General features: G+C 48.3%; 1 protein-coding gene across 1 annotated transcript in view; it reads right to left on the reverse strand.

Moving 5' to 3' along the window:
• Positions 1-7,122: 7,122 nt before the first annotated feature.
• PAPSS1 (3'-phosphoadenosine 5'-phosphosulfate synthase 1) overlaps positions 7,123-27,454 on the reverse strand; it is a 38,605-nt gene continuing 18,273 nt past the window's right edge. The window contains exons 6-12 of the mRNA XM_004686602.2: positions 26,844-26,957; positions 25,560-25,671; positions 23,844-24,049; positions 21,761-21,896; positions 17,599-17,867; positions 13,048-13,277; positions 7,123-7,791 (exon numbers count right to left, since the gene is read on the reverse strand). Coding sequence (XP_004686659.1) covers positions 7,653-7,791; positions 13,048-13,277; positions 17,599-17,867; positions 21,761-21,896; positions 23,844-24,049; positions 25,560-25,671; positions 26,844-26,957 — 1,206 coding nt within the window. The 3' untranslated portion in view covers positions 7,123-7,652. The remainder of the gene's footprint in view (positions 7,792-13,047; positions 13,278-17,598; positions 17,868-21,760; positions 21,897-23,843; positions 24,050-25,559; positions 25,672-26,843; positions 26,958-27,454) is intronic.

A 27,454-nucleotide genomic window follows, 5' to 3' on the forward strand; every position in this document is an offset into this window, starting at 1 on the left:
GAAAGCTGGTGGTGTTCAGTCTGACTCTGACGGCCTGAGAGCCAGCGAAGCCAGTGTAAGTCCAGGTCCCAAGGCTCCGGAACCTGGGGACGGATCGCTAAGCCCTCGTCTGAGTCACACCAGAAGGGCATGAGAGCAGGAGATGGCTGCCTTCACGCCCACAGCACATTCGTCCTTACTCTTGTTTTTCTGGCCAATTCAAGCCCTCAACAGATGGGATAATACCCACCACATTGGGGATGGTGATCTTTACTGTCTTCCAACGCAAGGGCTAATCTCTTCCAGAAACACAGGCACGCCCAGAAATAAAGTTTTACCAGCTCTCTGGAAACCCCTTAGCCCAGTCAAGTTGACACATAAAATTAACCATCACGCTCATTACAACATATTAAATAAAATGATGTATAGGAAAATTTCACAATTCCAAATGTGACTGTTCCGATGTCAGATTCTTCACAGACTCTTTAAAAAGTGAAGAGTGCTAACAGAGGGAAGTGCCCCGCCCGATTGCATGCTAAGCATGTTACTGTTGATGATTAGAAAGCATGCTGTCAGCATTTACGCTCCACCACTTAATGCCATAAGTAATGTACATAATTCCTGCCTTCGTTCCAACGAGGGAAACTGGTGGCAAGAAGTTACAGAGCCTGTGGCAAAGCCCTTCACATCACACCTTGCCTGTACAGTCCACCGTCCCTGCCTGGCCCCTCAGTCACGGGCTTAACCAGCCTGCTGGGTCTAAGCTGAACATGGACAGACTCTTGCCATTGCCCTCTAAACTCTGTGATGTACAGCTACTTGCGTGGTATGTACATGGCACAGAATGCGATAGGCAGCCTAGAAATCATGTAAAATCTTTAGGAGGAGATGGTGTATAGGTTATGTGCACACCAATTTATATGAGGGGCTTGAACATGTGGATGACGGTGGCTGTCGGGATGCTGGAACCACACCCGCCCAGAGGGCGACGGTATTTATATTTCCCATTTAAAGTCATAGGGGCGTGGGCTCCAAGACACCATTTGTTACACAGAACATCTGAGACCCTGAAGCAAATTTCTGATGCTAGGAAGATAGGTGTAATTTTATCTCATGGCCGCCGTGAAGTTTCCATTTTCTTTCTTATATCCTGGAAATCAGCAAACTTGAATTGTCTCCTCATTGGGGGCCTTATCTCCACTGGAATCACGAGGGCCAGTGGATGGGTTCAGAAGACTGCTCCCCTCCATTCCAGCAAACAGCCTGATGGAGCCCCTTTGACAGCACAGAGGCTTCTTTCTAGTCGCTGAAACTTCAGGAAGGTAGTGCAGGCCAAAAGCAGAGCTGTAGGATGCTGGCTGTGGGCACTCAGTGGCCAAGCGCGATGGTTATTTTCAATGTTTATTGTGTACTGAAGTGAAGAGAACGTCCTGTCTTTCCTGTCCTTAGAGGCAGCTGGTCAGAGCAAAGAGGCCTGTCCCCGACAAGGCATCCCAGGAGGGGTGCGCCCCCTCCTGGGAATCGGAGCATGCCAGCATGCGCTGACTTGCCGGAGCTCCTCTGAGGACATGTTTGATTTAGACCTGATGCAGCCAGAGATGGCTAAAAAATCACCCTCCATAGGTGGAGAGAGGCAGAGAGAGGTGCCAGTTTGTGCTAACATCCATCCTTTCCATTTGCAGACACTGAGCTGAAGAAGACACGCTCTGAAGGACCAGGCTCTAAAGACCCAGTGTGGGGGTCTGCTGAAGGCATAGGCGTAAGGAGTCGTCTGCCTCCAAGCCGCTGCACGGTGCACACGTAGGTGTTGTGTCTGTTCTCACATTTTCACATTGAGTGGGTTTTCCCCCAGATCTGATTCGTTGTTATCTCTGTTCATGGGAAGGAAAGATTGTCACTGTTGGTCTAAGTTTGTGCAGAGCACAGTAAGTCGCTGCTTCTCTGACCAGCACATCAAGGCAGCTAGACATGCATTGCAGTTTAGTAAGAGACTGACATTTGTCCCTAAAGATGCATCTAGTCTTCTTCCCGTGGGAATAAAAGAGGTTTCTCTTAGTATGAAAGCAGATACATAACTACCTGTGCAAACCTGTATTTTCCAACTCGGTGCAAGTATTTAGAACATAGATTATCTCTTATGTGTGACATACTAGTTTTCTCTTATCAAACCGTTTGATTAATGTCTCTTACCAAACACTCCACATACAAAAAGAAAGCACAGTCACTTCCTTCTCTCACAGACACTCCTATTTGTGAAGTTTGGATAAGTCTCATATTTTGTCCACATGTTTACATTTGATTTAAAAACAGACACACTGACAGGTAGGAAGAACAACAGCTTTGAAGCAAATGCCCTCCTTCCGGATGTCTTAACAGCTCCCTCTTCTGGACTGATTCCTTCTTTTATAACGACCTAGATAAACTTTTTCAGATACTGCCATGTGATGAGGGTGGACCATAGCTCATAATTGTTATCCAGATTTGGATAGCTTCTATTTATCACTGTATAGTTTACCTGTACCCAGTCTCCCTTCTGGTGACTTGCATTTGTAGTCTAAAAGCCTGCTTTTGTTTTGTACGTTTTTTTGCTTTATTTTCCACAAGAGATAAATGATGTTTGTCTTTGTTTATTTCACTGAGCATAACATCCTCTATGTAATCCACATTGTTGCAATGGCAGAGTTCATGTTTTCACGGCCGAGTAATATTCCATTGTGTGCTGTCCATTTTCTGTATGCAGCCACCCATTTATGGACACTTAGGTTTTTCCCAGTTCTTGGCTATTGTCAGTACTGCTGGGTGAATCTGGGGGTACACATACCTCTGTGAGTTAGTGTTTTGTATCCTTTAGACAAATACCCAGAGGTGAGTATACCCCAGGCTCTTCATCCCACCTCATAATCATGAATTCCAGGCAGAGTGGAATACTATTGAGTGTGTGGTTGGAAAAAATACAGCTCATTTATGCATAAAGTATCTAGAACAAACTCTTGTTTTCTCTCCAAGATTTAATTAAAGCCCACAACAGAGTGTAGAAATAGTCTCCTTGGTTGGTCACTCTGAAAGTTTCAAGGATGGCACATTTCACGCATTCCTTCCCACCCAGAGAAAGTCCCAGTCCTACAAAGTCCTCAGGAGCAATGGACAAATCCCTACTGCCAGACTACACGGTAAAGGTGACATGGAAGACTCTGCAATTACTTCTTCTCTGTGCATAATCCTCTCACTCCTCCTCATGGCTGAAAACAGAATTATGTACTCTGAAGCTGAGGCAGCTCCAAGCATGAGACCAGCCTGCCTGGCTCAGACCTCCCCTGGCAAGTGGAGCTGACATACTTCAAGCACAAAGGAGACCCCAAGAAGCTGACAGTTTGTCTTGCCAGGGAGCTCCCGCATACCATACCTGCCACACACACGAGCTTATTTTTCCAGCTCTTTATTCCAAAACACATGTAATCAAAACATGATTATAAACCTGTTTCTCTTGCCCCCCCGGCCACACCCTTCTTGTCCACTCCACAAGACCGAAAGGTCACTGACATGGGAGGGGGGAGCTGGGAACAAGCTACTTTAGCTTGCCACTCGCAACCAACTCAGGGTGTCATAAAGGTGGGGGAGTCTCCATCAGCAGGAAGGAAGCAGCCCTGTGTCGAGTACCTCTGTATGCCAAGTGCTCATTCCACATAAAGCCCCGTATTTCTCTCGTTGTTTTCAGGATAGTCCTGCTGCTATCATAGTGGAAGTCACCGCACCAGACTTTAAAAAAAACAAACAAAACAAACAAAAAATTGCTTTCCAGAATTTTCCATTTAATATAATTTCAGCCACTCAAAACTGAGTTTTCAAGTTTGTGTCTCAGCTATATTTTCCTTTCTTTATTCAGGCAGTTTGGCCTTTTGTTTGTGGCAGAAAGAAAAAACAAATTACATAATATTTAATCCAACAGATAGGAAGGAAGGAAATGCCTCCTGTTGTTTCAGAGACTTAAAAAATGTAGGTGTGGTGCACAGCATTTACCCTAAAAGACTCGGACCTTAGCATTTTTCTTTTCTCCTTTTTTTTGGGGGGGTATAAAGTCACTAAGGTTGCCCAGCAGCAGCAGGCTATTGGTGAATTAGTTTGGGGACTTCGACAGTTTTGCCCCTGCATCTTCAGCGTCGCGGGGGTCAGTGCTCCAACTCCCTGGATTGTTCAGGGTGAAGTGTGTATTACAGGTCGGATGCTCAGCACTGTGTTTTAAGCACACAGTTGCCTGATTCTCTCTGTGCCCTGCCTCTGTCACTGCCGTGCGACCCTTCGTCCCCCGGATCAGAGCCACGCTCCCGCCGCATGTCCCTTTCTTCCCCACAGCCCCGCCGCCGTCACACACCTGGACCGACCAGGTGGGCACACGCATACGCTGCCCAGGGCACCTATACGCTGCCCTGGCCCAGGCACTCAAGCTGTTTCCACAACTTGGCTATTGGCAGTAGCGCTGCAGACCGGTGCAGGCCCCCTTTTGATTTAGTGTTGGTGTGTCTTCCGGTAGCTTCCTAGAGTGGACGTGCAGGCTTGTACTTTAGATCTTTGTGACCTTTTAAAACCCTCCATGCTGTCTTCCACAGGGGCCAGGCGGTCTACTTTCCCACCAAGTGTATGGGGGTTCCTTGTTCTCCACATCTTTGTGAACACTGGTTGTTTCTGGTCTTTTCTTTCTTACAATCCTTTCATGGCTGTGTGTGGCCCGGACACACCGGACTGCCTCTCTGCGCCTGCAGAGAGGGCATAGCTGTGCCTGAGACCACACAAAGGCACCGGCCCTGAGCTGGACTGTCACCTGCAGACACGGGCAGGCTTCAGGGCTGCCGGGCGCGGCACCCAGACAAGGTCGGAAGCATGCCATGCGGCTGTTTCCCCTTGGGGAGCTGGTGCGTCAGGGACCCCGGAGGCTGGCCTTAACAGATGCCTGTGGGCTCCTGGCCGATGGGAGAGGCCAGCGCTATTGGAAGCAGAGGGGCGGGGGTCCTAGTTAGCGTCAGCACTGACATCTATTTTTCTGACCAAAGGCGGGTCACTGGAGATGCTGAGTGCTGTGCGGGTCTGAGATGAAAGTCCGTGAGACACCCTCCACGTCTCCTGTTTAAGTCCCTCACCCCTTCGGGGCCTTGGGTCCTCATACAGATTCAGGGAGGCCAGTGCCCCTTTGCTCCCACTGAGACAGTTAGGCAGGCAGGATGTCTTTTGCACAACTTCCCTGTAATTATATTCAGGATGTAATTATATTCAGATGCCCGTCTGTGGGCAGCGGGACTTCCAAATTTTTCTTGATAGAGCGGGGACTTCTTGATTTGAGCGGGGACTTCCAAGAGGCACCACTGATCCCTCCTGAATGGAAATGAGACTCAGATACGGGGTCTAGATTATGCTCATGGGCCAGAGAATGAACAGACTTCAAACACTTTGTTTCTGCCAAGGCGATTGCACTTTTTCTTTTCCTTTCTTTAAACATGAAATTATTTTTCCATTCACTTTTCCAACTGAGGAGAGATAAAAATGGCACTGAAATTTCCAAGACCACTTAACTGGAGAGGTCTGGGAAGGGTTGAAAGTTTTAAAGTCTGGTTTGGGCTCATTTGAATGAGGAAAAATAAAACGTCTGTCAGATTTGCAGATCAAAGACCCACGCACCAGCCTGTGGACGGGTGGAAACCTCAGTGCTTTTCTTCTCCATCTTTCCAGGACACCAGTGGGTAGCCCGTCCCATGGGCACAGGGCCTCACATGGTGTTTTCATCAGCTTCTCTCCGTGGGCCAGAGCCATGGGGAGGCCGGACTGGGAAAGGACAGTGAGTTACATGGTAGAACAGTGACAGTTTTAAACACCACGTCAATCTCCTGTTACTGCTCTTGGCTTCTTCCTGTGCCCATCTTGATTTTATATTTTTGTAGCTCTGAAAGGACATTAAGTTGTTTGTCTGAATACCAAGTATTTTTGAATGTTTTGCCCCCACTTATAACTTTTAAAATATGCTGTGGATAGTAAAAATCACCTTCAGTTTTACCAGTACCAAGTTTTTTATGTGAAATACAATTTTTTTTTATATGCCACTCGTTACAGTCATACTTCCTGATAGCAAATGACAGAAGTCCAAACTAACTTATCAGCAAAGGACTTCATGGGTAGGCTGTTGGACAGGTTAACTAGTGGGGGAAACGGGAAGTTAGGCTGACTGGTCAAGAATGGAGGGAGGACAGTGGCAGAGGATGTGGTGAGGGTCATGCCACTGCTGTATTCTAGACAGAGCCACCCGAGTCTGCCCGGTCCCTGGACCCGGGCACCAGCCTCTGTCAGCGCCACCGTGAAACAGTCCGTTGGGGCTCTGCACCTTTGCTTCAGTTCCTGCACGGGCAGCATTTCAGGGGGTAGTTTCTGGGGGTGCTACCGAGCTGTTGGGGGTGGAGAGAGAGCCTGCGAACCCCTCCACCCTGCAGGTTTGGGGAATGTGGGGCCAAAACCATGATAGGAGCCGTCACTTCTGAATTTTCCCAAGATAGCACCCACACACCCTGTATGCCCCTCAGTACAAGGGTTTCATCCACAGCCACAAGAGGGAACACTGCTCGTATCCCCCTCCTGTTCCCCATGTTCTTTTCGCTGTCTTCATTCCGCCTTGTTTCTTTTCCTCTCGGTCTTATTCTCCCAGCCGTCTACAACACCATGCACTAGTGTCCACGCATCATCTGCCACCGCTCTAAAGTGCTTCACTTTCAAGGCCAGGTCATCCCAGGTTTGATCACAGAAATATGACAAGTCCCAATTGCGGGCATCGTAACCAGCATTATATCTGCAGCTCAGGAATCAGCGTCTCCACTGGAATATTCTGCTTGAAGATATTCTACAAAAGCCACTTGATACAGCTGCCCCCACCTCCACCCCTCCCCACTGCTAACACCCCCACTTAGCTGCTGAAGAATATTGTGTGTCTTGGTTTTGGATGGACTGACAATGCAGTATTATTTTCCAACTTGAAAAACCATGAATCACAGAAGGAGAACTATTAGATCTCAGTCACCAGAGAGGCTGATGTTTCCCTCCTCCCTCAGAATCGTTAACAAGAAGGAAAGAATCTGGATAAACAAAACAATGTAAAAAGTATCACATAAGTAAGAAGTCAAAAAATTAATTTTATTGAATAAAGAAAGTTCGTCCAGGGCTTATAGAGACCGTAAGAATACTTCAGGTTATAACAGCGGGGAGAGAGCAACAGCTGACAAGAAAGCGTGAAAGCAATGTAGATGTTCAACGTAAAAAAAAAAAAAAAATGCTACAGATATTTTGGAAAATTCCCCAAACTAACTCTAGCCAAGTTTATCGTTTAGTGGGCTTTCTCCCTCTTCTTTCAAGGGATGAAAAGTGAGACTCAAAGTATACGCTACTGGTTACATCTGTACCAGCATGGACAACCATGAGGCGTAAGCATAAATACCATATAAAAAGACATGATTTTAAAACTCTACTGTAGGATTATGAACTACAGTGAGTGGGAAGGAGACATTAAAACCAGCCGTGGCCACACTGCTCTGCACAAAGCCTACGGCAGGGCACACGGACGTTCCCGAGGGGGAGGCCGCGACGCCACCAGCAGCAGGGCACTGGGCCTGGGCGGCCGGCGGGCGGCCCCGAGGGCGGGCGGCTCAGGCTTTCTCCAAGGCCCGGTAGTACTCCACCAGCACGGCCCAGGCCTGGGGCGCCATGAAGCCTTCTGGGGGCTTCTGGCCTTCTCGGGCGAGTCTGCGCATTCGCGTTCCCGAAATGAACTCAAAGTCTTCATGGCTGAGAGAGAGAAAAGAAAATCATTCCATATTTTAGAGACTTGAAAATGGTTCCACATTTTAAAACCTGGATTCTAATGAAATGACTTTAAAATTTACAGAAAATTTAAATTTTTCTTTACTGGTTCCTTTTATCTATGGTAGACAAGCTCAAAGGAGGAAAATGTGGCGAAAACACAGGACTAGCTAGTGTTATTTCAAATGCATCACTACATAAAAATGGTATGGAAGGGCTCTGCCTGGTAGTGCAGCAGGTTAAAGCACAGCGCTAAGCTAAAGCCAGAGGTGACCCACAGGGCGCGGCAGACATCTCCTGACCCACTCTGCTCCCCTCAGCAGTGTACTTTGTTGACCTGCCTGTTCTGCTCCCCACTCTGTCTCTGGTGAATTGTCTCACTGTCCCTGCACCTCTGGCCTGTACCTCAGTTCTGTATGAATAAATAAATCGTTTATGTTTATATATATATATATATATATATATATAAAATGACTCCTAGAATTAAGGAAAAATTTTTAATTGTTTTACTGGTCACTGAGATGCACGTGCTGCTGACAGGGAGGCCTCCCACTACAGAGCACCCCAGTCAGGCTGGCAGCACAGAAGCAAGTCCTGTTGCTATCCACCCTTTGGGTGTTACCAGGTTCTGTGTAATTTTACACAGCAGGTTCTCAGATCTCCCTCAGGTAAGAATCAGAACAGTTCCCAAGCCCTGTGATCCTGGGCAGCCTTCTTAAAATCACTCCCACCCCTCCCCAGCCCCTGGCAGTTGCTGCTTTAGAACTAGGAATTAAAAGATTACACTAAATCTGCATGACTGAAAACTTTTTAGGAAAGGCAAAGTCACTGAGTCTTAAGAGAATTTTTAATAGCAAGTAAGGGGCAGTAATGTTGTTACTCACCGTTAAGCTACCACACCGGTAACTTTCCTTTTCCTCTCCTTTGCAGATTCTACAGCCCTTAGGCCCCAGGCCTGAGCACCTGTGGCTGTGACACATATTGCTGACTCCATCGTCTTCCTGAAAACATGGTGACCGACCTAGAGCAGATCAGGGCCCAACCAGAGTCCTGGGCCACTCAGGCCACCAGACTAATGCACCTCTGGCTCTTGGTCAACACTGCTCCCCTCGCTCTTGGTTATCTGTGGAGATAACCTGGGGATGGAGCTATCCATCGCTACATGGCCTGCCTGCACAGGGATGGCAGGTGCAACTTAAACCCACAGTCACACACCTGGGCATCTAGGTAAATAGATGTCATACTCTGCAAAAAGTTTCCTGAAAGTCTTTCTGTGGGGATGCAAATTGTGTCAGTAACATGCAGGGTGAAGGCTTTCAACAGGATGCTACCCTTCACCTCAACACCACTGCCATTTCACCAAAATGGGAGAGGGGCCCAGGGGTGAGAAGGCTGCAGTGAGACACAGATGCTACTGGTGGTGACTTCTGCGAAGCAGTATCATGAACTTTTAGCTCATCAGGTTTTCTATGATAAGTTCAAGAAATTACCAAGATCAAAATCAAATTATTACCAAAAACAATTTTTATAATGCATAAAGTTCATTTTAAAAATCTCTATCCAAACAGGTAACAGGTGAATAAGGCTTAACAAAGCCAGAAAGTTCTGCACTGATTTCCATATTATCATGCTAACCTAAAACGAGGTACAGGTAAAGAACAAATATATAATTGGGTTTTCTAATACAGACATACCACTCCTCCCCTAATTATGGCTCAAATATATAGTAAAATAAAGACAACACATTTAAAATTAGTTTGTATCTATTAACAGTCACATAGTAACTCCCCACGTAAAATACATGCAAAATCTGAAAACACAGGATAAGACTTGTTGGAAATTGTAAGCAATCACAGTCAGTTACAAGTTTTCAGAAGAAACTTCACAGCTTGTAAAAACAAAGCATTTTATAAATTCATGGAAAAAGACAATCCTGCAAAAACAAATACTTGGGTATTGGGCAAAAACAACAAGATGAGAGCAGAAAGAAAGGAATTCACACAAAACGTTTTAGTGGTCAGCTTGACAAGACTTGAATGGGAACAGGGTTAGGGGGATAAAGGTCTCTATGGCCCTAGAATGGAGTTTCTCTGAGTCACTGTTTAGTGACAATGAACCTACTCAACTTACTAAGTGTGAATAGATGATGTGTAGTATGATTCCTATCAATAGCTTTTCGCCTAAAATCGTCACAAAGTTTGTTTTTTTCTCCCAGAGCCTTGTCTTACACTGGTATTTACTCAAATCAAAAGCTGCAAAATTATTAATTACATAAAAGCTGGCATTGAATAACATGCATTAATCAAGCACAAGACAACCTCATGTGGTCATAATTAATAACTGCCTTTGCATTACATCAAAGATCACTGCCCTCCAGAAATTTTTAATCACCTTCCATGACAGCCCCTTCAAGTTAATTGTATTTGAACACAAATATGAAAAATAGAAATAAGGGTGGCTTTAACACTTCTCAAGTTACAATTTATTCAGATTCAGTAACTCAAAAAAAGTGCCAAGAAAATAAACCACTCATGCATTTTTAAGGGGAAGGATGTCCTAGAGGAACTCTGCAGTCTGGTGGACTCCACCTCCTACTCCAGCTTTCTGGACTCTACCCCCCACTCCAGTGACTGGAAACTACAATTCCCAGCAGTACCACAGAGAGAACTGCGAGGACCCAAGGGCGGAGCTAAGCAGGAATTCTGGGACACTGGAGGATAAATAGGTGGCCACTGGGTCTCGTACTTGCTCAGGAAATGGCTCTCTGGACGAGGTGGCTCAGCGTTTTCAGTCAGCCAAGCTGGTAAGATATTCCAGTTACTTTGTGTCCTGCTCTCTTTCCCTGGGTTGTTTCCTGTTCCCTTCCCCTTTTTGTAAATAAACCCATTTTTGACCCTTTTTGTGCCTGCAGTATTAACTGAATTTTAAGCTTGTGGATGAAGCCCCACAGACAGGTGGCCCAGTTCACTCTGGCTGCCCTGTAACAATGCAACTAATGTAGAGTTCATCACTGGAAAATCATATGAGAACTGATGTAATTATTTAGCGTTTGAGTGATTAAAAGAGAGACTTAAAGCAATACTGCATACAGGTGTAATTCGAGGGGCCTGCTTGGGATCAATCAGCTGAACTCGCAAAGACACCTTGGTCGTGAAACACAAGGAAAGCAGAACAGAAAAGCTCAGCTCTGCCCAGCCTGGCTTCCCTGACTCAGCAAGATGAACATACATGGATGGTGTCTGGCCACCAGCTACCAGCCACCAGCAAAGTTGGTCCCATGGTGTGGTTGGAAGTCTGCTGTAATGTGGGCCACATTTCAGATCTTCAGAAACTAAAATTCCAGAACAGCTCCTGCCTTTACATGCACACAGGTCACAGGAGAAGAGTTTGTTCATATTTACCACACAAGTGACTCGTGTGACCGGCCCTCTTCCACTTATTCACACGCACGGTATTTTCCTGTATGTCAGCTACGGTTCATCATGCTGTATAGCCTGCTGGCCTCTATAGCTGTGCCTTTCCCCAGAATTATTCTTGAGAAGCCAACAAATTCCTCACATTCCACTGTCACTGGTTGTATTTCTTAAAAGGTGACATATCTATCTTAAAGAAATTAAATGACATCAAATTTTATGTCTCTAGAAATAAAACACATTTTCATTTTTAAAAGGTTTCTTTTTCTAGTTCTTGTCCCCACCATTACAACAAATGAGGACACAGGTCGAGGTTACTCCTAAAGACACTCAGCTATCACATCTCATGGAAGCGGCCTGAGCTCTGAGGCCAGAGGCGCTGGGGCACAGGCAGCTTTCTGTCTGTACCCCTCCAGGACCCTCAGGAGAGCAGACCCTGACAACACACAAAGGGAAGATGCTCCATATTCCATACCCTGTAGTTTGCACTAAAAAAACAAGCAACAAGTCCTGTCACGCTCCAACTGAAATGTAAAAGGCCTGCCATGTGATGCTGTCCTCACCCTGGAGCTGAGGGGACAAAGGGATGCGCCGGCTCTGCAGGAGTGGCTCAGCGAGCTGCTGACTCCTGAGACCCCTGCCTTTCTCATACAAGCCTGTACCGCCTGTGAGCGTATCATCGCAGAAAGGGGAACAGCTTGATGCCACAGGGACAGAGCACTCTCAGTACTCCAATCCTCCGGCTCCTCCTAGGGGCACAGAACAGAGCGATGCCCTCTCCCTGGTCAAGAGCACAGGGGCTGCTGCAGACCAGGGTCCCACCGCTGGGCTGCCCTGACCTACACTCTGCGACCATATACAAGTTACTTGATCTCTCTGTGTCTCAGCTTACCACTCACCTGTAACAAAGCAACAAGGCACCTCATGGGCTGCTGTGGGAGAGAAGTGATGCAGTACCCACATCACTTCTCCATGCCTGTCACCACGACCGTGCACATGCTAGGAAACCCCCCCAACCACATGGACACATCCCTGCTTTGCAGCGTGACCACCCCCATGCCTCCCCACATTTCTGTGCGCTCAGCAAAGACAGCAGACACAAGACAATGGAACCGCAACACCGCCCTCAGAGGCTTCACGACCGAACCCCTCGAGTCGCAAGCCACAGACCAGCTCCCCTTTGATTTCTCCTGCCTTCCCCTGGAAGATGAGGATTTTGTTTCCTTGCTTTGCCTTTCTCTGAAAAGAGGTATCACCCAGCCCGTCTTAGCAAAGGTGTGTGTGGGTCTGCTAATCCTAGGTGGCTTATCCAGCCTCCATTTTAAGAGCCCAACCCTATGAGGCACCTTTCACATCAATTAAGAGCATAAAGCTAATCACCCTGGGAAGGGTCTGCATCACAAGGTATGACCAGGAATGCCTGGGGGGGCACTGACTGATGTATAATGAAGGACCCGAGAAGCTGACCAATGGAAAGCCTTATTGAGAAGATTGAAATCTTGACTAGAAGAGTCAGGGCTGTTCTGCATACCAAACTATCAGCAGATACACAGTTCCACCTTTTGCCAGCTTCTTCTAATTCTCCCTTTCTTTTTCACTTCCTCACATGATTAATGCTGTATGATTAGTCTAATTAGTCTACCCATAGAAAGGCCAGGATCTTGCTCTTCAACAGCATCCTGCATTATGTAGCCTGTTCCACAATTCCCGTTTGTCAGTGTGGTGTTGCCTGATGCAACAAGTGTGGAAAGAGGTGAGACAGACATGATGGCCCCAGGGAGTGGGAGCTCCCATGTTTCCCAAATTTGTGCAGAAAACGGCCACTTACTGTTCGGAGTCATAGTAATCCATCCGTTTCTTTCTCTTGTTATAAGCGGCGACACGGAAGGGCACAATCTCCAGGGTGATGAGGCCGGGGGCCATCGTCAGCACTTTGGCCCCATGAGTGGGCTCATAAAGATCCTTTCCAGTTTCCGGATGAGGCATGCCAGCGGGGTCTCGTCCAACTATGTAAAAGTTGGCGCCTGCAACCATCCGCGCTCTGCAGTGCCACTGGACCTGGAAGAAACGCTTGCAGGTTAGGTGACTGGACATTATGGCCAGGACCAGAAGCAATGAGTGCATAGTAAACGCACATTCTTACACAATCAGTCGCTATCAGCAGGAAATCTCCATAAATATAACTGCATCACCTCAGGATGCAGAATTCCTATACTCTCCTAAGTACCTAAGGATATAAATGTGTCTGGCTGTGTATTCACATGTACATGTAGGAATGTGCATGTGTGTATTTTACATAACTACTAGCTGTCACCTCTGTATGGTTCAAAATCTAGTCTATAAGGTAGAAAGTCAACGAATAGTTGATTCTCTACGAGAAACAACTAGAAGGGGTGTTGAGATAATGATAATCACCCTCTTTTGTTTTTTTCAGCACTGAGTAAAACTGACAAAATTATACAGCTTTAAAGAGATGATTTGGTGCACATACACACTGAAATATTTACTAAGTCAAGTTAATGTGTATGGAGGGAGTGAGAACAAAATCTACTCCCAGTAAAGTACAAATAAACCTAGTACAGTGTTTTTAAGTATATGAACCATGCTGTGCGTGATTACATTTCAGAACTTGTCATAAATGAAGGCTGATATCCATCCCATGATGAACTCTGGAAACAAAAGTCTGTACCTAGCCCACTGGGACACAGTACACTTAAGTGGCCTGTACCCCAGTTCTGTATGCATAAATTAATAAATTTTTAAAAAATTAATAAAAAAAGAAAATGTATTTCTTAAATGTAGCTTTAACTTTTTTTTAATAATATAATAGCTTATTTTTATATTTTTTTGTGCCTTTTTCCATCTCAGTTGTAATCCCCATGGGCTTCCCATCACCAAATCACCATGTGCCATCACCGTGATCCAGTAAATGTAGCTCTAATTTTACCCCTTCTGATTCACAGGGTCCCTACCTCACAAAACGAAACTGCATTTCACCACAGTACAGGGACCCAAAAGACCATGAATGATGTCATACTACTCAAACATGAATAAAATAAATGAGTTGCAGACTATCTTGTGAAAGACCCCCAAAAGAATACACGTATAATCAAGGCTTGGGAGCTCTGGTTCCTGCTGAGACTCAAATCTCAACAAGTCATGTCCCCTCAGCTGGCTGGACTCTTGGAAGTATTTACTCTTGGCACCATGGCAGGATTTACTCCCCGGAAGGTGGTAGGAATCCTGGACTAACTGAAGGACACAGTGGCAACATGTCCCTGCCGTCCTGCCTCAGAGCATCTGTTCCCCAACACAGTTCCGCTACCGCATGTGGGTAACTCCCCCAGCAGAGGAAAACCCCTACCTCTGGCAACGTGTTTCTCCAAAACACAACTGGTGATTCCCCTTCAACCACCTGAAAGCCAGCACACAGCTGCTTATCTGCACACACCCACACTCCAAGACACATCTGACTCGCAGCTCTGTTCCCTAAAGCCTGAGAAAGCCCAGGTTGTCCTCTACAAAAATGGACGCAATGTTTAGGGAGCTGGGACACAGTTTCCTACAGTCAATGGAAATCTCGCCGAAATGAAAATGTACAGCGAAAACTCCTTTTACCATTAGAAAAGTGACTCCTCCCACATCTCCTCGCACCCCACCCCACCCCTAAAGTGGAATTTAGGAATGAAGCCACAACATCTCTACGGGCTAGGAACTCTGGGACACCCTGTTGATAAGCGAACATGTGTCCAGGGAAGCAATCTGGTACCAGCGCCTTCTAAATGACCTCCGGAAGATGATTAAAGGAAGAGTCGTTTTCATTTTGTTATTATTAGTTGGCAAGTAAGCGTCACTGGCAGACTGTTTCCTGATGTCACTGGAAAAGCTACACAAATGAGCGTTTTTCTAATTACAAAAGAATCTTGACTGAAGATCTGCGAGTAAGCCAGACACAGGATCACTTTCATATGCCCTTAATCGGATGGGTCTGACGCTGCCAGCCACGAATGCTGAAACACCAAATGGCTTAAAAGATGGGGCGTGCACTAGTTTCCAGCAGGTTCTGTAAAGGTACTGAAGTGAGACACTGCCATGTGCTGGGATACCAGCTGCACAGCTTCTGTTAAGAAGCAGCCCCCTTAACCCCCAGGTGGGGATGTATAGGCACATAGGACACTGATGCTCTTTACACCATTCTAGAAACCAGCGTGGGCACCCAGAGCACCTAAGGCCGTTTCCTCTGCCATCCCCTGTGGCTTCCGGGCAGCTGCCAGCCCTTGCAGGAAGAGCAGATGCATCACAGTCCGGCTTGTGACCGTAAGACCTGACCAGGACCCCACTGCTCAGCCTGGCTCTAGGCGGCTCAGGCCCACCCTTGCAGGACCTCACCACCAGCTGTAGAAAAGCTTCGCTGAGTCAGTTTAACAGGAGCACTCCACGCTGACTGGCCCTGACCCTTTGTTGGCAGGATCATGCCCTCCCGTGAGGCTGGCAGTCCCTCCCGCAGGCCTCCCTCTACTCACGCGAGCCCTGCGTACCCTCCTCTGGGCCTATCGATCCCATGGGCTACACTCAGAACCCAGTTCTAGGCTGTCTCTTCCCCAGGGGCAACAGCTCCGGGATGAAACCCGCTGTCAACAGTCAGGCTACTGACCACCCAGCTCTGCTGTCCTTTGCCAGGCCACAGTGAAGTCACTAGGCCTCCCAGAGCTCCCGTAACCCCCCTGTAAGTCGGACTAAACCTATCTTGTGAGCTGCTATGGGGGCAATGTTCTAGAATGGCGTCAGGGATCTGTTCCACGTGTGAGAGATTCACGCTCAAGCACCCAAGAATGGTGGTTTCCATTCGGTCTTTGCACGGCTTGTTTTCCTATTGTTTCTAAATTACTGACACCACAGGACTCAGAGCCAGAGGAGGCAGGCTCTCGCGTGGCCCACGAGGGGGTGGACAGCAGGCTTTCTGCCACCATGGAAGCGCTAGGGTTTCTTCCACAGATGGACAAGCTCCCTGACCCAGGACAGCATGTGAGGCACCGAGGACTTGGCTATCGATCTCTGAAGCGGCTGATGTTAACCTACCCTGAACTGTTGTGAGCCAGGCGACATGGGAAGCAACTTACACTTACCCTAAGGACTCCTGCAAGAGAAACAGGCCAGTTATCACAGATACCACTGGGCAGGTAATGAGACGACAGCGGGGAAGCACACAGATTCAACAAAAAAGGTCACAGCCCACTGGGCCAGGCCATGACACACAATGAGCAGGTCTGGAAGCTACAGTACTAGCAACCCTGCTCTGAGGAGGAGCAGCAGGTCCTGCTGGCTCCGCCACAGGGCAAACAGTTTATCTCTAGACTGTTTCCAAAACACAGTGGCCACATACTTTAATATTGTGTAATAAGAGTGGAACATTCTGTGAACATTACAATTGAACACATTTTATAATCTTCAGCTCTTAGTCGTTCTGTTTTCCTTGCATGAAGAGGGTAGTGCAGCGTATAACCCCACAGCCAAGATCCAGTGAAAACATTCAGGTGGACCCCAAGGGACAGCCAACACACTCAGATTTCCTTCTGAACTTGTTTGGAGGAAGACCTCGCAGGAAATGTACTAGGAAATTATTCAGATCCCTTTTACAAGGCTTTGCCTACAGAGCAATCTAAATATATTCATCCCCCTTCAAGGCAGGGGTGAAGGGACGCAGTAGTAACACGCGACAAGGAGCTGCTGGGAGTTCCCCTCACGGTTTCAGGTCAGTGGCGGATTTATTCACGCATTTGTCCCACAAGTATTTTTGTAAATCCTATCCTGCCCTTGAAACAGAGCCTAACTAAGCCATCTTTAAACACAGTTATGAAGAGAGCTCCAACTATCCCTCTGACCACTACATAGACTCCAGAGCCCTTCCCCAAGCACAGCAGGAAAGGCTACTCCAGGTTCCCTTCAGCTGCAGTCCTCACAAAATCAGAGGAAGAGGGGGGTTATGAGCCAGGTTTCCAAGATACCACGCTTTTCCTCCTACTGAAATAGCTCTGGCACTTCCAAATTTCAGAAGCAGCCACTATCGGTCCCCTGGGGAGGGTGACAAAGGGGAGAAGCCGGGGGTGAGCTGGGTCTGAACAGGCAGCAGCTGGAAGGGAGCAGCCAGCTGGCCACGCACACTCCCACAGCCCCGTCTGCAGGGACAGCTCGGGGTCCTGTCTCCTCCGCTGAAACAGCAGAACGCGTTATGCAGGCACCCCTTACACGGCTAATTCTTTTTCCCCTGCTAATCTTCCAAATGCTGTTCAGCTTCCTCAGCCATCAGGGTACCTGGGAGGGGAGGAGGGGGACATCCCCCCCTGCGCAAGAGTAGTGTCCATGCGCCGCAGCCGCCTACCTCAGTCGGCCCGGCGTACATCATGGGAGATGGGAAGATGGCCACGACTGTAGATTCGGGATTCAGCACGCCCTCCTCCAGCACTGCTGCGTGCTGCTTCATCCGCCACATCAGAGGCACGTCGTCATCCTTGGTCCAGCCCCCGAGAGGGTGAAGCAGGAGCACGGGGCGCCGGTAGCCCCGCTCCAGAAGTTGCTTGTGGGTGTCCTGCATTAACAGAGCGTGCCCGTTGTGCACTGGGTTGCGCAACTGAAACGCAAAGACAGCATCTGCAGAGAGAATTCCAGTTGCAGAACAGCAGGTCACTAAGAGATTCACCTTCCAGAGGAAAGGGGGGTGAGAGAGGGCTACTGCTACCAAGAGCAAAGTAAACCTGGGTTTGGCGAGACCATCATTCTGTTTGATTTTCTCTGGCATTCTGTGTTTTTTCTTGAAGGACACAGCACTGTAACAGGACCTAAGTTTCAGGCGTGCATCTCTAAGAATCAACACATCAAATGCGAAAACCAATTCTGAACATTCCCAGCAGGAAATGAACCCACTGTTCAGCTGTGGGCCAAGGCCACTGCCATGGGGACCCACACTCCCAGCGAGTGTCGGCGGGTGGGGCGGGAGTCAGGAGCAGGGCCTATCTCAGCAGGGGACCCTCGGGCTTCACACCCAGGGGTGACGGCTACATTCCAGACATCAGCGGGCTCAACTCCGACTCTGCGCAATCACCACGTAGCGTGACAGGATGTGCAACCAGGCACAGGAGTCAACTGTCTCCACCACATACATTTCCCCAAGTAGTAACTCGTCTATCTAGATCATCTTTCCAGAAGAATGGATCACCTCCACTCTGGAGATTCAACACGACGTCAGCGAGCCAGACAACTTAATACAAGTTTACATTAGCAGTCCTACAAAGCATTTCACTGCCAAAATGTCTTCCAGGTAGAGTTATTTCCTCACTCCCACTCGGAAACCCAAAGCCGTCTGCTCTGTCTGTGATGTTCTGCCCCCTTACATTAAAATGTCTCCTCTGATGTAAAAATAAACTGTTATATTAAAAAAAAAAAAAGTCTCCTCTTCCTGGCCCTGCTCAAGTCTAACTGTCTCCCTTAATCTACCCCGAAGCTGTCAGAAGAGCAATTTCTGATTTCTCCTATATCAACACCATAGTAACTTGACAACACTTTGCCAATAATCAGGGAGTAGCCAGTGCATGTGTGCGTGGGTTTTTGGTGGGATGTTTTTAAGAGTTGGAGCTAAGAAGGAGTCTGAACTTGCTCCCCCGTCTGGATCTCATAAATCACTGGTCTGTTTTTTACTTACAATGTTTTATGAGGAAAAAAATAAAGGAATCAGAGAGACAGAGGCCACTTGACAGACGTGCACAGTCCTAGGTCACTTCCTAACAGTGACTGCCATTCCCAAAGTGCGAGAGTGGTGACCAGTCATCCTCACATCCACAACACTTTGGTGAGCCACAGTAAACACGCAGCTTGTGGCCAGCAGGGCTCTGTTGTCACTTCTCCCTTCCCCTGTATCTGATCTCTGCCATGAACGTGTGTGCACAGGCCCATGTGTGTTTTACGCGTGCATGCATGTGTGACATGTGCATGTGTGCATGTCTCTGAGTGTAGGTCTGCGCCTATGCATGTGCATGCCTGTGTGAGTGGATATGCCTGGGGGTCAGGGGGAGGCGAGAGGGGGTGCTGCCCTCTGCCTCCGCAGTGGGAGACGTTAGTGGGTACCCAGAGGCTGGGCGAGGAAAGACTGGGGCAGCACTGGTCCAGGGAGCATGCACTTCAGTGCTATGACTTGCCTGTGCCAACAGCCTACAGCCAGCTCTGCCCAGCACCCCACTCCCCCAGCTTCAAAAGCAAAGTCCTTCCAGCCCCTTTCCAGGGTGGAAACGCAGCCTAGAGTTAATCCTGCACACCTCGGCATTCCACTGGGTTCCCGCCCCTCAACTTCCTTGCTGGATTTATGCTCCAGGCCTTATCGAGGGCTCGACCTGACTGACAGGGACCCACAGAAGGCATCCCCAGCATACAGTCACTAAATGCCCGGGGCCTCTGCGGACACATGTCCTCCTCAGCTACCTGTCACTTGTCCTCAGTCTGCCTAAAATATCGCTGCAGGTGCACAAGCTATCTGTAGTCCAACAGCTGCACCAGTTCTCAGACGTACGTGCCACTGTGTGACCACATACTAGCCATGTGACCACCAATTTTGCCTCTGTGGCCTGTTAGGACACCAACATTCCCTGTATCATAAACACAGACCCCCACTTGGCTTCATTGAAATTCCTTCTTTCTTTCCAAGAGAGAGTCAACAGTCAGTGGCTCAAAGAACCTGCCACCTGGAAGCAGATCATAAAGACCTCAAACCCTGCCAGCTACAGAATGTTCTAGAAGAGCAAAACTGTTCAGATTACTGTGCACAGTATAACAGCCCCCCATGGGGAGACCCGTTTTCTTCTGAAGTGAAGGATAAAGGAGGCGTAATAAAAAGCTATAGGTAAAAGGAACAAAATGCACATTTCCCTTTTCTCCCCTTGTCATGCACACAGCAGCATATGACTGATGATTAGGACTTCCTACAAGAGTAAACAAGAGCTAAAAAGTAACCCCCAGTCTGTTATCTATTTGCTTTGATCTAAAATGGAAAAGTAAACAAAGTAATTCCCCAGGGTTTTTGCTGTCTGGTGTGAGGCTAATAACTGGCTCTGGGCTACTTTAAACAAAGGCTCCATAACTCATTATGCAACAAGCTATCCCAATGGCATGAAATGTTTGCCTGGTGCAGGAGAGGATAAAACAGATGTAATATGAAAGTGGCCAATTATTACTGATTCCCTGATAAGACCCCTCCATCGTGCCAGCAACTAATTTACTAGCATGAATTCCAGCTATGAATTCAACATTTGGCAAAAAATGAAAGTGAGTGAGGTGATCTTGGCAAGTCCTCCACTGAACATGCCCTGGTCTCCACAGAAACGGAGCAATCGCCACACACTAAGTTATCGGATGCTGCTGGCTGCAAACAAGACCCAACCAAGCATCTCAAGTAGCTCAAAAAAGCGTGAGGTCTGCAAGTTAAAGAGCTGGACCCTGGGGCTGGAAGAGAAACTCAAGAAGGATAAGCCTTGCAGATCCTCAGATGCAGAAGGCATGCAGGGGCTCTGGGCCTCACAGCGGCTAAACACATTGAGAAAAGGCAGTCCAGACTGAGATGTCCGGAGTCCTTTGGAGACCAGTGGGGTTTCCTGGGAACCCATAAGGTTTGGGAGCCAGTTGTTTCCTGAAAAGCAACCACATTCATCTCACTTTTCTGAGCCCCATCTAATGGATTCACAGCACGGGGGCTTACCCAGTGCCCGGGGCACAGCTCTGGGGGTGTCCAGCTCTTCTGAGCTCCAAAAAGCTTTCCCTAACCTACAGTGATTGTAACCCCGACAGGACACCTTGACTCTGCCACCGGCCAGAAAGCAGGGGCATCCCAACACCCTCCTCATACCTACCTCCATCAAGTCCTCTAACTGCAGGCCTGACGTAGGCGCCCTGTCCTGTGGGACTCCACCCAGCACAGTGAAGACCAGCACCCACAGGCTGGTGTCTCTTCCAGCTGTGATTCTCCCCGGTCCGGAATTCTGAAATCACCACTAGCCTATCCTTCAGCTCTGTTATCTGTTCACTGGCTCAGTCGACACAACCACCACGAGCTTACATCTATTGATGGGCCCTCAGCCCCTGCGTCACGGCCTAGGAGGACGCAGAGCCCCTGCGCAGGGACGGCTAGGAAGCGTGACTAGTGTGTTTTCCACAATGTCTGCACTCACATTCCCTTTGGACGAGACATTCCAATCCGAAGCACAATGACTTAGCTCTGCGAGTTGCTTCTCTCACAGGTGCTGATGTGTTAGCTTCCTAATCAGCACAAGGCCAACTTGGGGCAGCAGCTACCTTCCAAGGTATACATGACAATAGCGTCAGCCTAAGAACACCCCTGGGTCGGGTGAGCTGACTTTCCTTCCCCATCCCACTGCTGCATTTACCTCGACTCAACCGTCTGTCTCCTGTTTTAGTCAGCACTGGAACAAGGCTTCTAGAACTTTCCCATCCGGCAGAGACGCCAAGTACCCCCACAGGAGATAATCAGATCCCTGTCTTACCGGCGTTCATGTCTTTAAATTTCTGCTTCAGCTCAGTAGGAGTAAGACGGTACTGGTCGAGACCATCGTTCCAATAAATTCGGTCCAAGACCTGAAGATCTCCCCCAATCAGCCAGTCTCCTTGCTCCATAACCATCTACAGAGAAGAAAAAGGAAATCACTTTTTGGAAAGTAGAAATTAAATTAAAAACACCCTTTGCCTCTCCAGTTTTACTGCTATGCCAATCGCTGCCACAACTGTATAACTTGGGGGCACAACTCCACACCTCCCTATGGGCACCTGCCTCACTCACCCTCCACCTGAGCGCCAGAGTCAGGCCCTGTCGCCTCCCCGCCCACCTTCTAAGAGTTCTTTTGCTGTATCGTGCCAGCTTGTTTCCTGTGGTTGAGAAACTGATTTCTTTGAAAAGGGAGAAATAAATAAAGGACAGGTCGCTCATCCGGGCTAGAAACAGCCACACGCTTTCAGCTCAAGCCAGCGGTAACGCTGACGTAGCCAGCGGTAACGCTGACGTGTCCAGCATTGGATGGAAAGACCTCAGCACTATAACATACTCAGATTGCCAGAAGACTAGTGACACCTGCACGCACACATGGAAGACAATTGCCCTAATAATCAGGGTCTTCTCACTGACACAATAGCGTTTCCTTGCTGCTGTAGCTGCGCGCCCAGACACAGTTGTGACCCCACATCCCACCTGCAATGTACCCCAGTGCTGAGCTTGTGAGCAAAGGAGCGGCGATGGCTGAGGGGACAGAAGTACACACCCCCTCACTCATCTCCTTTCCAGGTCTTAGAGGAGCAGATGCCAGACAACAGGGCCGCTCAAGCTTCTGCCCTGATGCCACTGAACACTTCAGCCTGCCCTTACTTGGGTTTACCGCGTGACTGAGGTGCCTGTGCTGGGTACTGCAGAAGAGTGCAAAGCGTACCACGGTAGGACAAGGGAGCTAAAGGCCCAGGCGAGACAAATCTTGCATTCTCATGGGGACACCTGAGGAACCAGAGAACACGCAGCTGCTGAGGAATGTCACACAGAAAAGAGCTGGGTGGTGGACACAGTGCCCAGGATGTAGGGAGAGAGTATTCCAGAAAAACAAGTCAGGAGGGGCCTCTCAGAGAAGAGTCATGCTGCCCTGAATGGGTGAAAAGGAACCAGTCGTGGGGGACAACACTTCAGGTGAAGGCACAGCGAGAACCAAGTTTGGGGCAGAAACCAGCTTTTGTCTTGCAGGGGCAGAAGGAAGGTCAACACGGCTGAAAGTTGAGGGAGGTGAGAGAGCAAGAAGGGCAGGACCTCGAGAGCCAGGTAGACAAATGAGTGGGTTTATTTCAATCATAATAAAGGTGGAATGAGGTCCTCACATTCTTGTTTTTAAAAGACCCTCTCTGGTACCTCTGGGAGTGAACAACGACTCCAGTGGCTTGAGACCAGAAGGTCTGAAGGGCCAGTGGCAGTGGAGAGGGCTGGAGTGCTGCAGAGACTCCAGCTAAGCCGCAAAAAATACATAGTGGAATATTATGCAGTCATAAAGATGACTTTTGTCATTTATAACAACATGGGTGGAACTGGAGGGGATAATGCAAAGTCAGAAGGAGTAACAAAGCATGAGGATCATTTCACTCATTTGTGGAATTTAAGGGGGAAAACACCAAAATGGAAAAAAAAAAAAACCAACAACGTGCACACTTGACAGCACCAGCTCCTGGCCCTCAACGGACACTTAAAAAACATTTGTGCTGATTTGGTGGTGGGCCTTCTGTTACACTACACATTTGAGAGGTGTGAAACTGCACCCTTAAAACATATGGTGTTATCACCAATGTTACTGGATAAAAATAATTTAATATAAATGAAATGAAGTAATTAATATAAAAAATATAGTATTTCTGGAACAACAACAAAAAAAGTCAAGCTGTTAAATGAACATTTCTATGGACCAAGAGGACAAGATATTATGCTGACCACTAATGTAAGATCCGGTCTTAATTCTGCAAAGTACTGACAACCCCAATGGAAAAGCTGAGACACAGGGAATCCCCGCTTTTCAATGCTGACAAAAGTGGGTGCTTCACCACAACCTTGATGTAGGGGTGGTTCTTGCAGGTTGTTCCCCACTGCCGGGCGCAGCGCTCCTCCTTCCGGTGCTCGAAGAACTCCGGATTGCGAAGAATGGCGACTCGGCGGCCCTCGTACATGAGGGCGAAGGCGGTGCAGCCATCTAGCCTGTCCTTGTCTTCCCGGGTGGCTGTGAGCACGATGGGCACTGACAGGTTAATGACGCCCCCTGCAGGGCACAGAGCACAGGGCACAGGGCCCGCATTACTCAGCACGCCTCACCTCCAGCCTGCGCTTCCGACATGTTTCACATACGAAGACACGGATGCACCCCGGTCTGGGGTGGGTGGGTGGGGACTAGTAGAAAATCAGTGACTAAAAAAGAGAGCAAAAGTTAAGAGCACCCGCACTGGGGACAGCAAAGTCCCCACCACAATTCGTGAAACAGTCTGGGGGGTGGCTAGGGGAACGCTTGGTGTCGGAGCACAGAGAGAAACACTGTCTGACAAGGCTGGATGGCTCAGGGCCAGCACTCCCCAAAAGAGACTGCTTCCCCTCCAGTATGTGAGTAAGACACGGACCGTGTTCAGGGCCCTTTCAGGAAAAAACAAAACCCTTGCTCAGGACCCCACTGTGAGGGGCAGATACACAGGCACAGCAGCTGGCTGCCCCTAAGCCAGGGAGAGCACAACGCCAACAATGTCTTCAGTGTTCTGGCTTTAATCAGAATGGCGCCACTGTCGGCTGTCACTGACCGAGAGACCAGGCCATCATCGGTGGCTGTATCTAAACCAAGTGAGTCACCAGGGAGGCCCCGGCTTACGTGCCATTTCCAGCCTGTCCAGCTCTAAGTTATCCCTACTCCGTGCACAGGTAAGCAGAAAGGGAGCTCCCCTTCCTCAGCAGGCAGGCCTCACGAGCCAATGGAAACCGTGCTGTTCAGAAACCACAGCACGCCTTCCTTGGACAAAGGGCATCGGCAGAATCAGTGCCAATGGCTTGGCAGCTTTAAAATCACTACCACTAGGTATAGTTGAAAAAGCTAACAGGTGGATTTGCTCCAAATCCAGGACAAAACCATTCCCAAGGAGGCTCTCCACAAAGACTGCTGTCCCGAGGATGAATATCAAACAGCAGCCTTAACCCTTACTGTCGTGTAACAGTTTCTAGAGAAGAATCATCAGAAACTACATTTTCCAATACCTATTTCACTGTTCAAAGAAGTTGTAAAGTGGAAGAAAGTGGTAGCAATTTAATCAGGCTCTGTGCCACACTGTTTTCTTCACTGAGGCAGGTTAATGTTACCAAGAGTAGACAGCTGAAGGCAGCTGGTGTGTCCTTAACCATGCACAAAGCATCGATTTCTCTGGCAATTCTTTTTTAATATCTTGGAAGACCAGGAAGAGCCACCCTTTGAACTTGTTTCAATTTACACTCCCCAATTTCTAGAATGCACAGGCGGACTTCAAAGTGTGCACTTGTGGGGGACAGACTCCCAGAGGTGCCTGCCTCACCTGCTTTCCAGCCTAGCCCAGGCCCCCAGAGGTGTCTGCCTCACCTACTTCCCAGCCTAGCCCATTTCCAGCCTAGCCCAGGCGTCCTGCCCCGCTGTAATGCATTACAACCGGGAGAACGGCCTCGGGCTCATCTGCACACTCGGCACGTATGTGTCCTAGTCGCCTCTCACCAGCTGCCCCGACCGATGTGACCACCCGCACGGCCCGCGCCCCGGGTCTCACCGTCCAGAAGGCAGTCGAAGTGCAGGCACTGCAGGTACTCCCTCTCCCTCATGAAGCCGTTCAGCGGGGTGGCCCAGCCTTCCGCCAGCACCTGCACCCACTGCATGTCCACCTGGGAGACACACGGAGGGTGAACCCACGCCACGCACTCACCAACAGAGGCAGGAGTAACCTCGGAGGGAGTTCAGTTTTGCAAGAAGTGGAAGCAAGAGTGATTACAGATCATGCAGACCTAATATAGATGAAGGGCACCAGGAAAAACCAGCACTTCTCTGTGACAAGTGAGAGTAACAAGTTTCTAAACAAGCGTGGAGTCATTTAATCAGAGGTTTGTATCATTTATTCTCTGTGTACACTTGTGGGAAAGAATGTGTGTGCAAGCATGTACACAACTGTATGCGCGTGCCTGAATGCAGATACATGTGTGGGGTGTATCCACATCTATGTTTATGTGCATGTAAGTGTTTGTCACTGTGCGAGGGGGTGCGAGACAGAGGGCGGAAGCGAGAACAGAAAGGCGTGCACGCCTGGTCACCCCCGGCCAGCTCCCAGGACTCTGCTCTGACTCGCCCTTCTCTGACCCCCAGCACATCCTCGCTCTGGCCAAAGGCCCCGCCCCACAAAGCACATCAAATACCTACTCTTTCAGGGACCTGAATAAGTCTGAGAGTCTTGCTCCAAGCCAGAGGGGCCGGGCCTGTGCTCTCTCTTTATTCAACTCTGGCACTTCCCTGGGTGTTTTGGGTTTTTACTCTGCTAAAAGAAGGCTGAGAAATTAACTCCTAGCCCACATTCTAAACCTTTAATTCATTCACTTTAAAATATGCCTAAATGATACAATTTAAAACTCTCTAAGATTAGAAAATGATAAACTCTAGTTTCCACTGTCGTCATATCTGACTCGGCTTAGTTTCTTGTGTGGGGAAGGCAGAGTTAAGCTGCACATTACAAATCTTGATACAACAAAGACAAGGGCTTGGGAAGGGGATTCAGGCAGAAGGGAAAAGTGTCCATGGGAATTTTCAGATCTAGTATGGGTTAAAGTAACCTTCTAGAACCCATTCTTTCCAAAAGCCTGAAAATCGCACATAATTTTATTCTTTGATACTTCAAAATAAACAGTCAAAGCCATAGTAATTTGGGATGATTGCTTCACAAATTAAGCATATTTCTCCTCCATGGATATTGGGATATCCACTACAAATCCCCCAAACTCAATGCTGAATTTTCCAGAATACTGTGTCTGGCTAAATCACTGGGTATAACAAACAGCAAAGCACTTACCTTATTAATTTTCAATGCTGGTAACGTTTCCGCATCTGTCTTTGCCAAATGAAGCTTATTCTCTGGCACATACAGTTCTTTTACTTCGTAAGAAGCATCCACAGGCACAATGTCCTATGCAACAACAGAAGAACAATCAGCTGTGTGATTCAGCAATTTTGAGTTCTCCCAGGGACACTTAAGAGGAAAAAGCACATTTTGAGCAGAGACTTCAGACGAGCAGCACAGAAGGGGCCTGGGGGGCGTTCCTCGCGCCCACTGGTTTAGTCTCGAGTGAAACGTGCCACATACAAAAGGCCCTAAGCATACAGCTGGGGTCCAGGGAAAAGAAGAATGCATTCTAGGGGTTCTGTGCACGTCAAACTCAGGCATGTGCAGTGCAGGAGGATGAGCCCACACGAAGTCAAGACAGCAAAGGACTTGGAAACAAAATGCCTGAACGAGCATTGGTATCTAAAATTCACATTGGTCTCTTAAAATCCAAGAAGAAAACAGCACAATGCTATTTAAAATGGGGCCAGACACCTGTAGAGAGCCGTCACCAAAGGTGTGCAGACGGCAAAGGCAACCATGAAATGACACCCTATCCTTGGTCATCAGGGAAGACCCCT

The sequence above is a fragment of the Condylura cristata genome, unplaced genomic scaffold, assembly GCF_000260355.1.
Source record: "Condylura cristata isolate star-nosed mole 26May11 unplaced genomic scaffold, ConCri1.0 scaffold00021, whole genome shotgun sequence".
NCBI classification, from domain to species: Eukaryota; Metazoa; Chordata; class Mammalia; order Eulipotyphla; family Talpidae; genus Condylura; species Condylura cristata.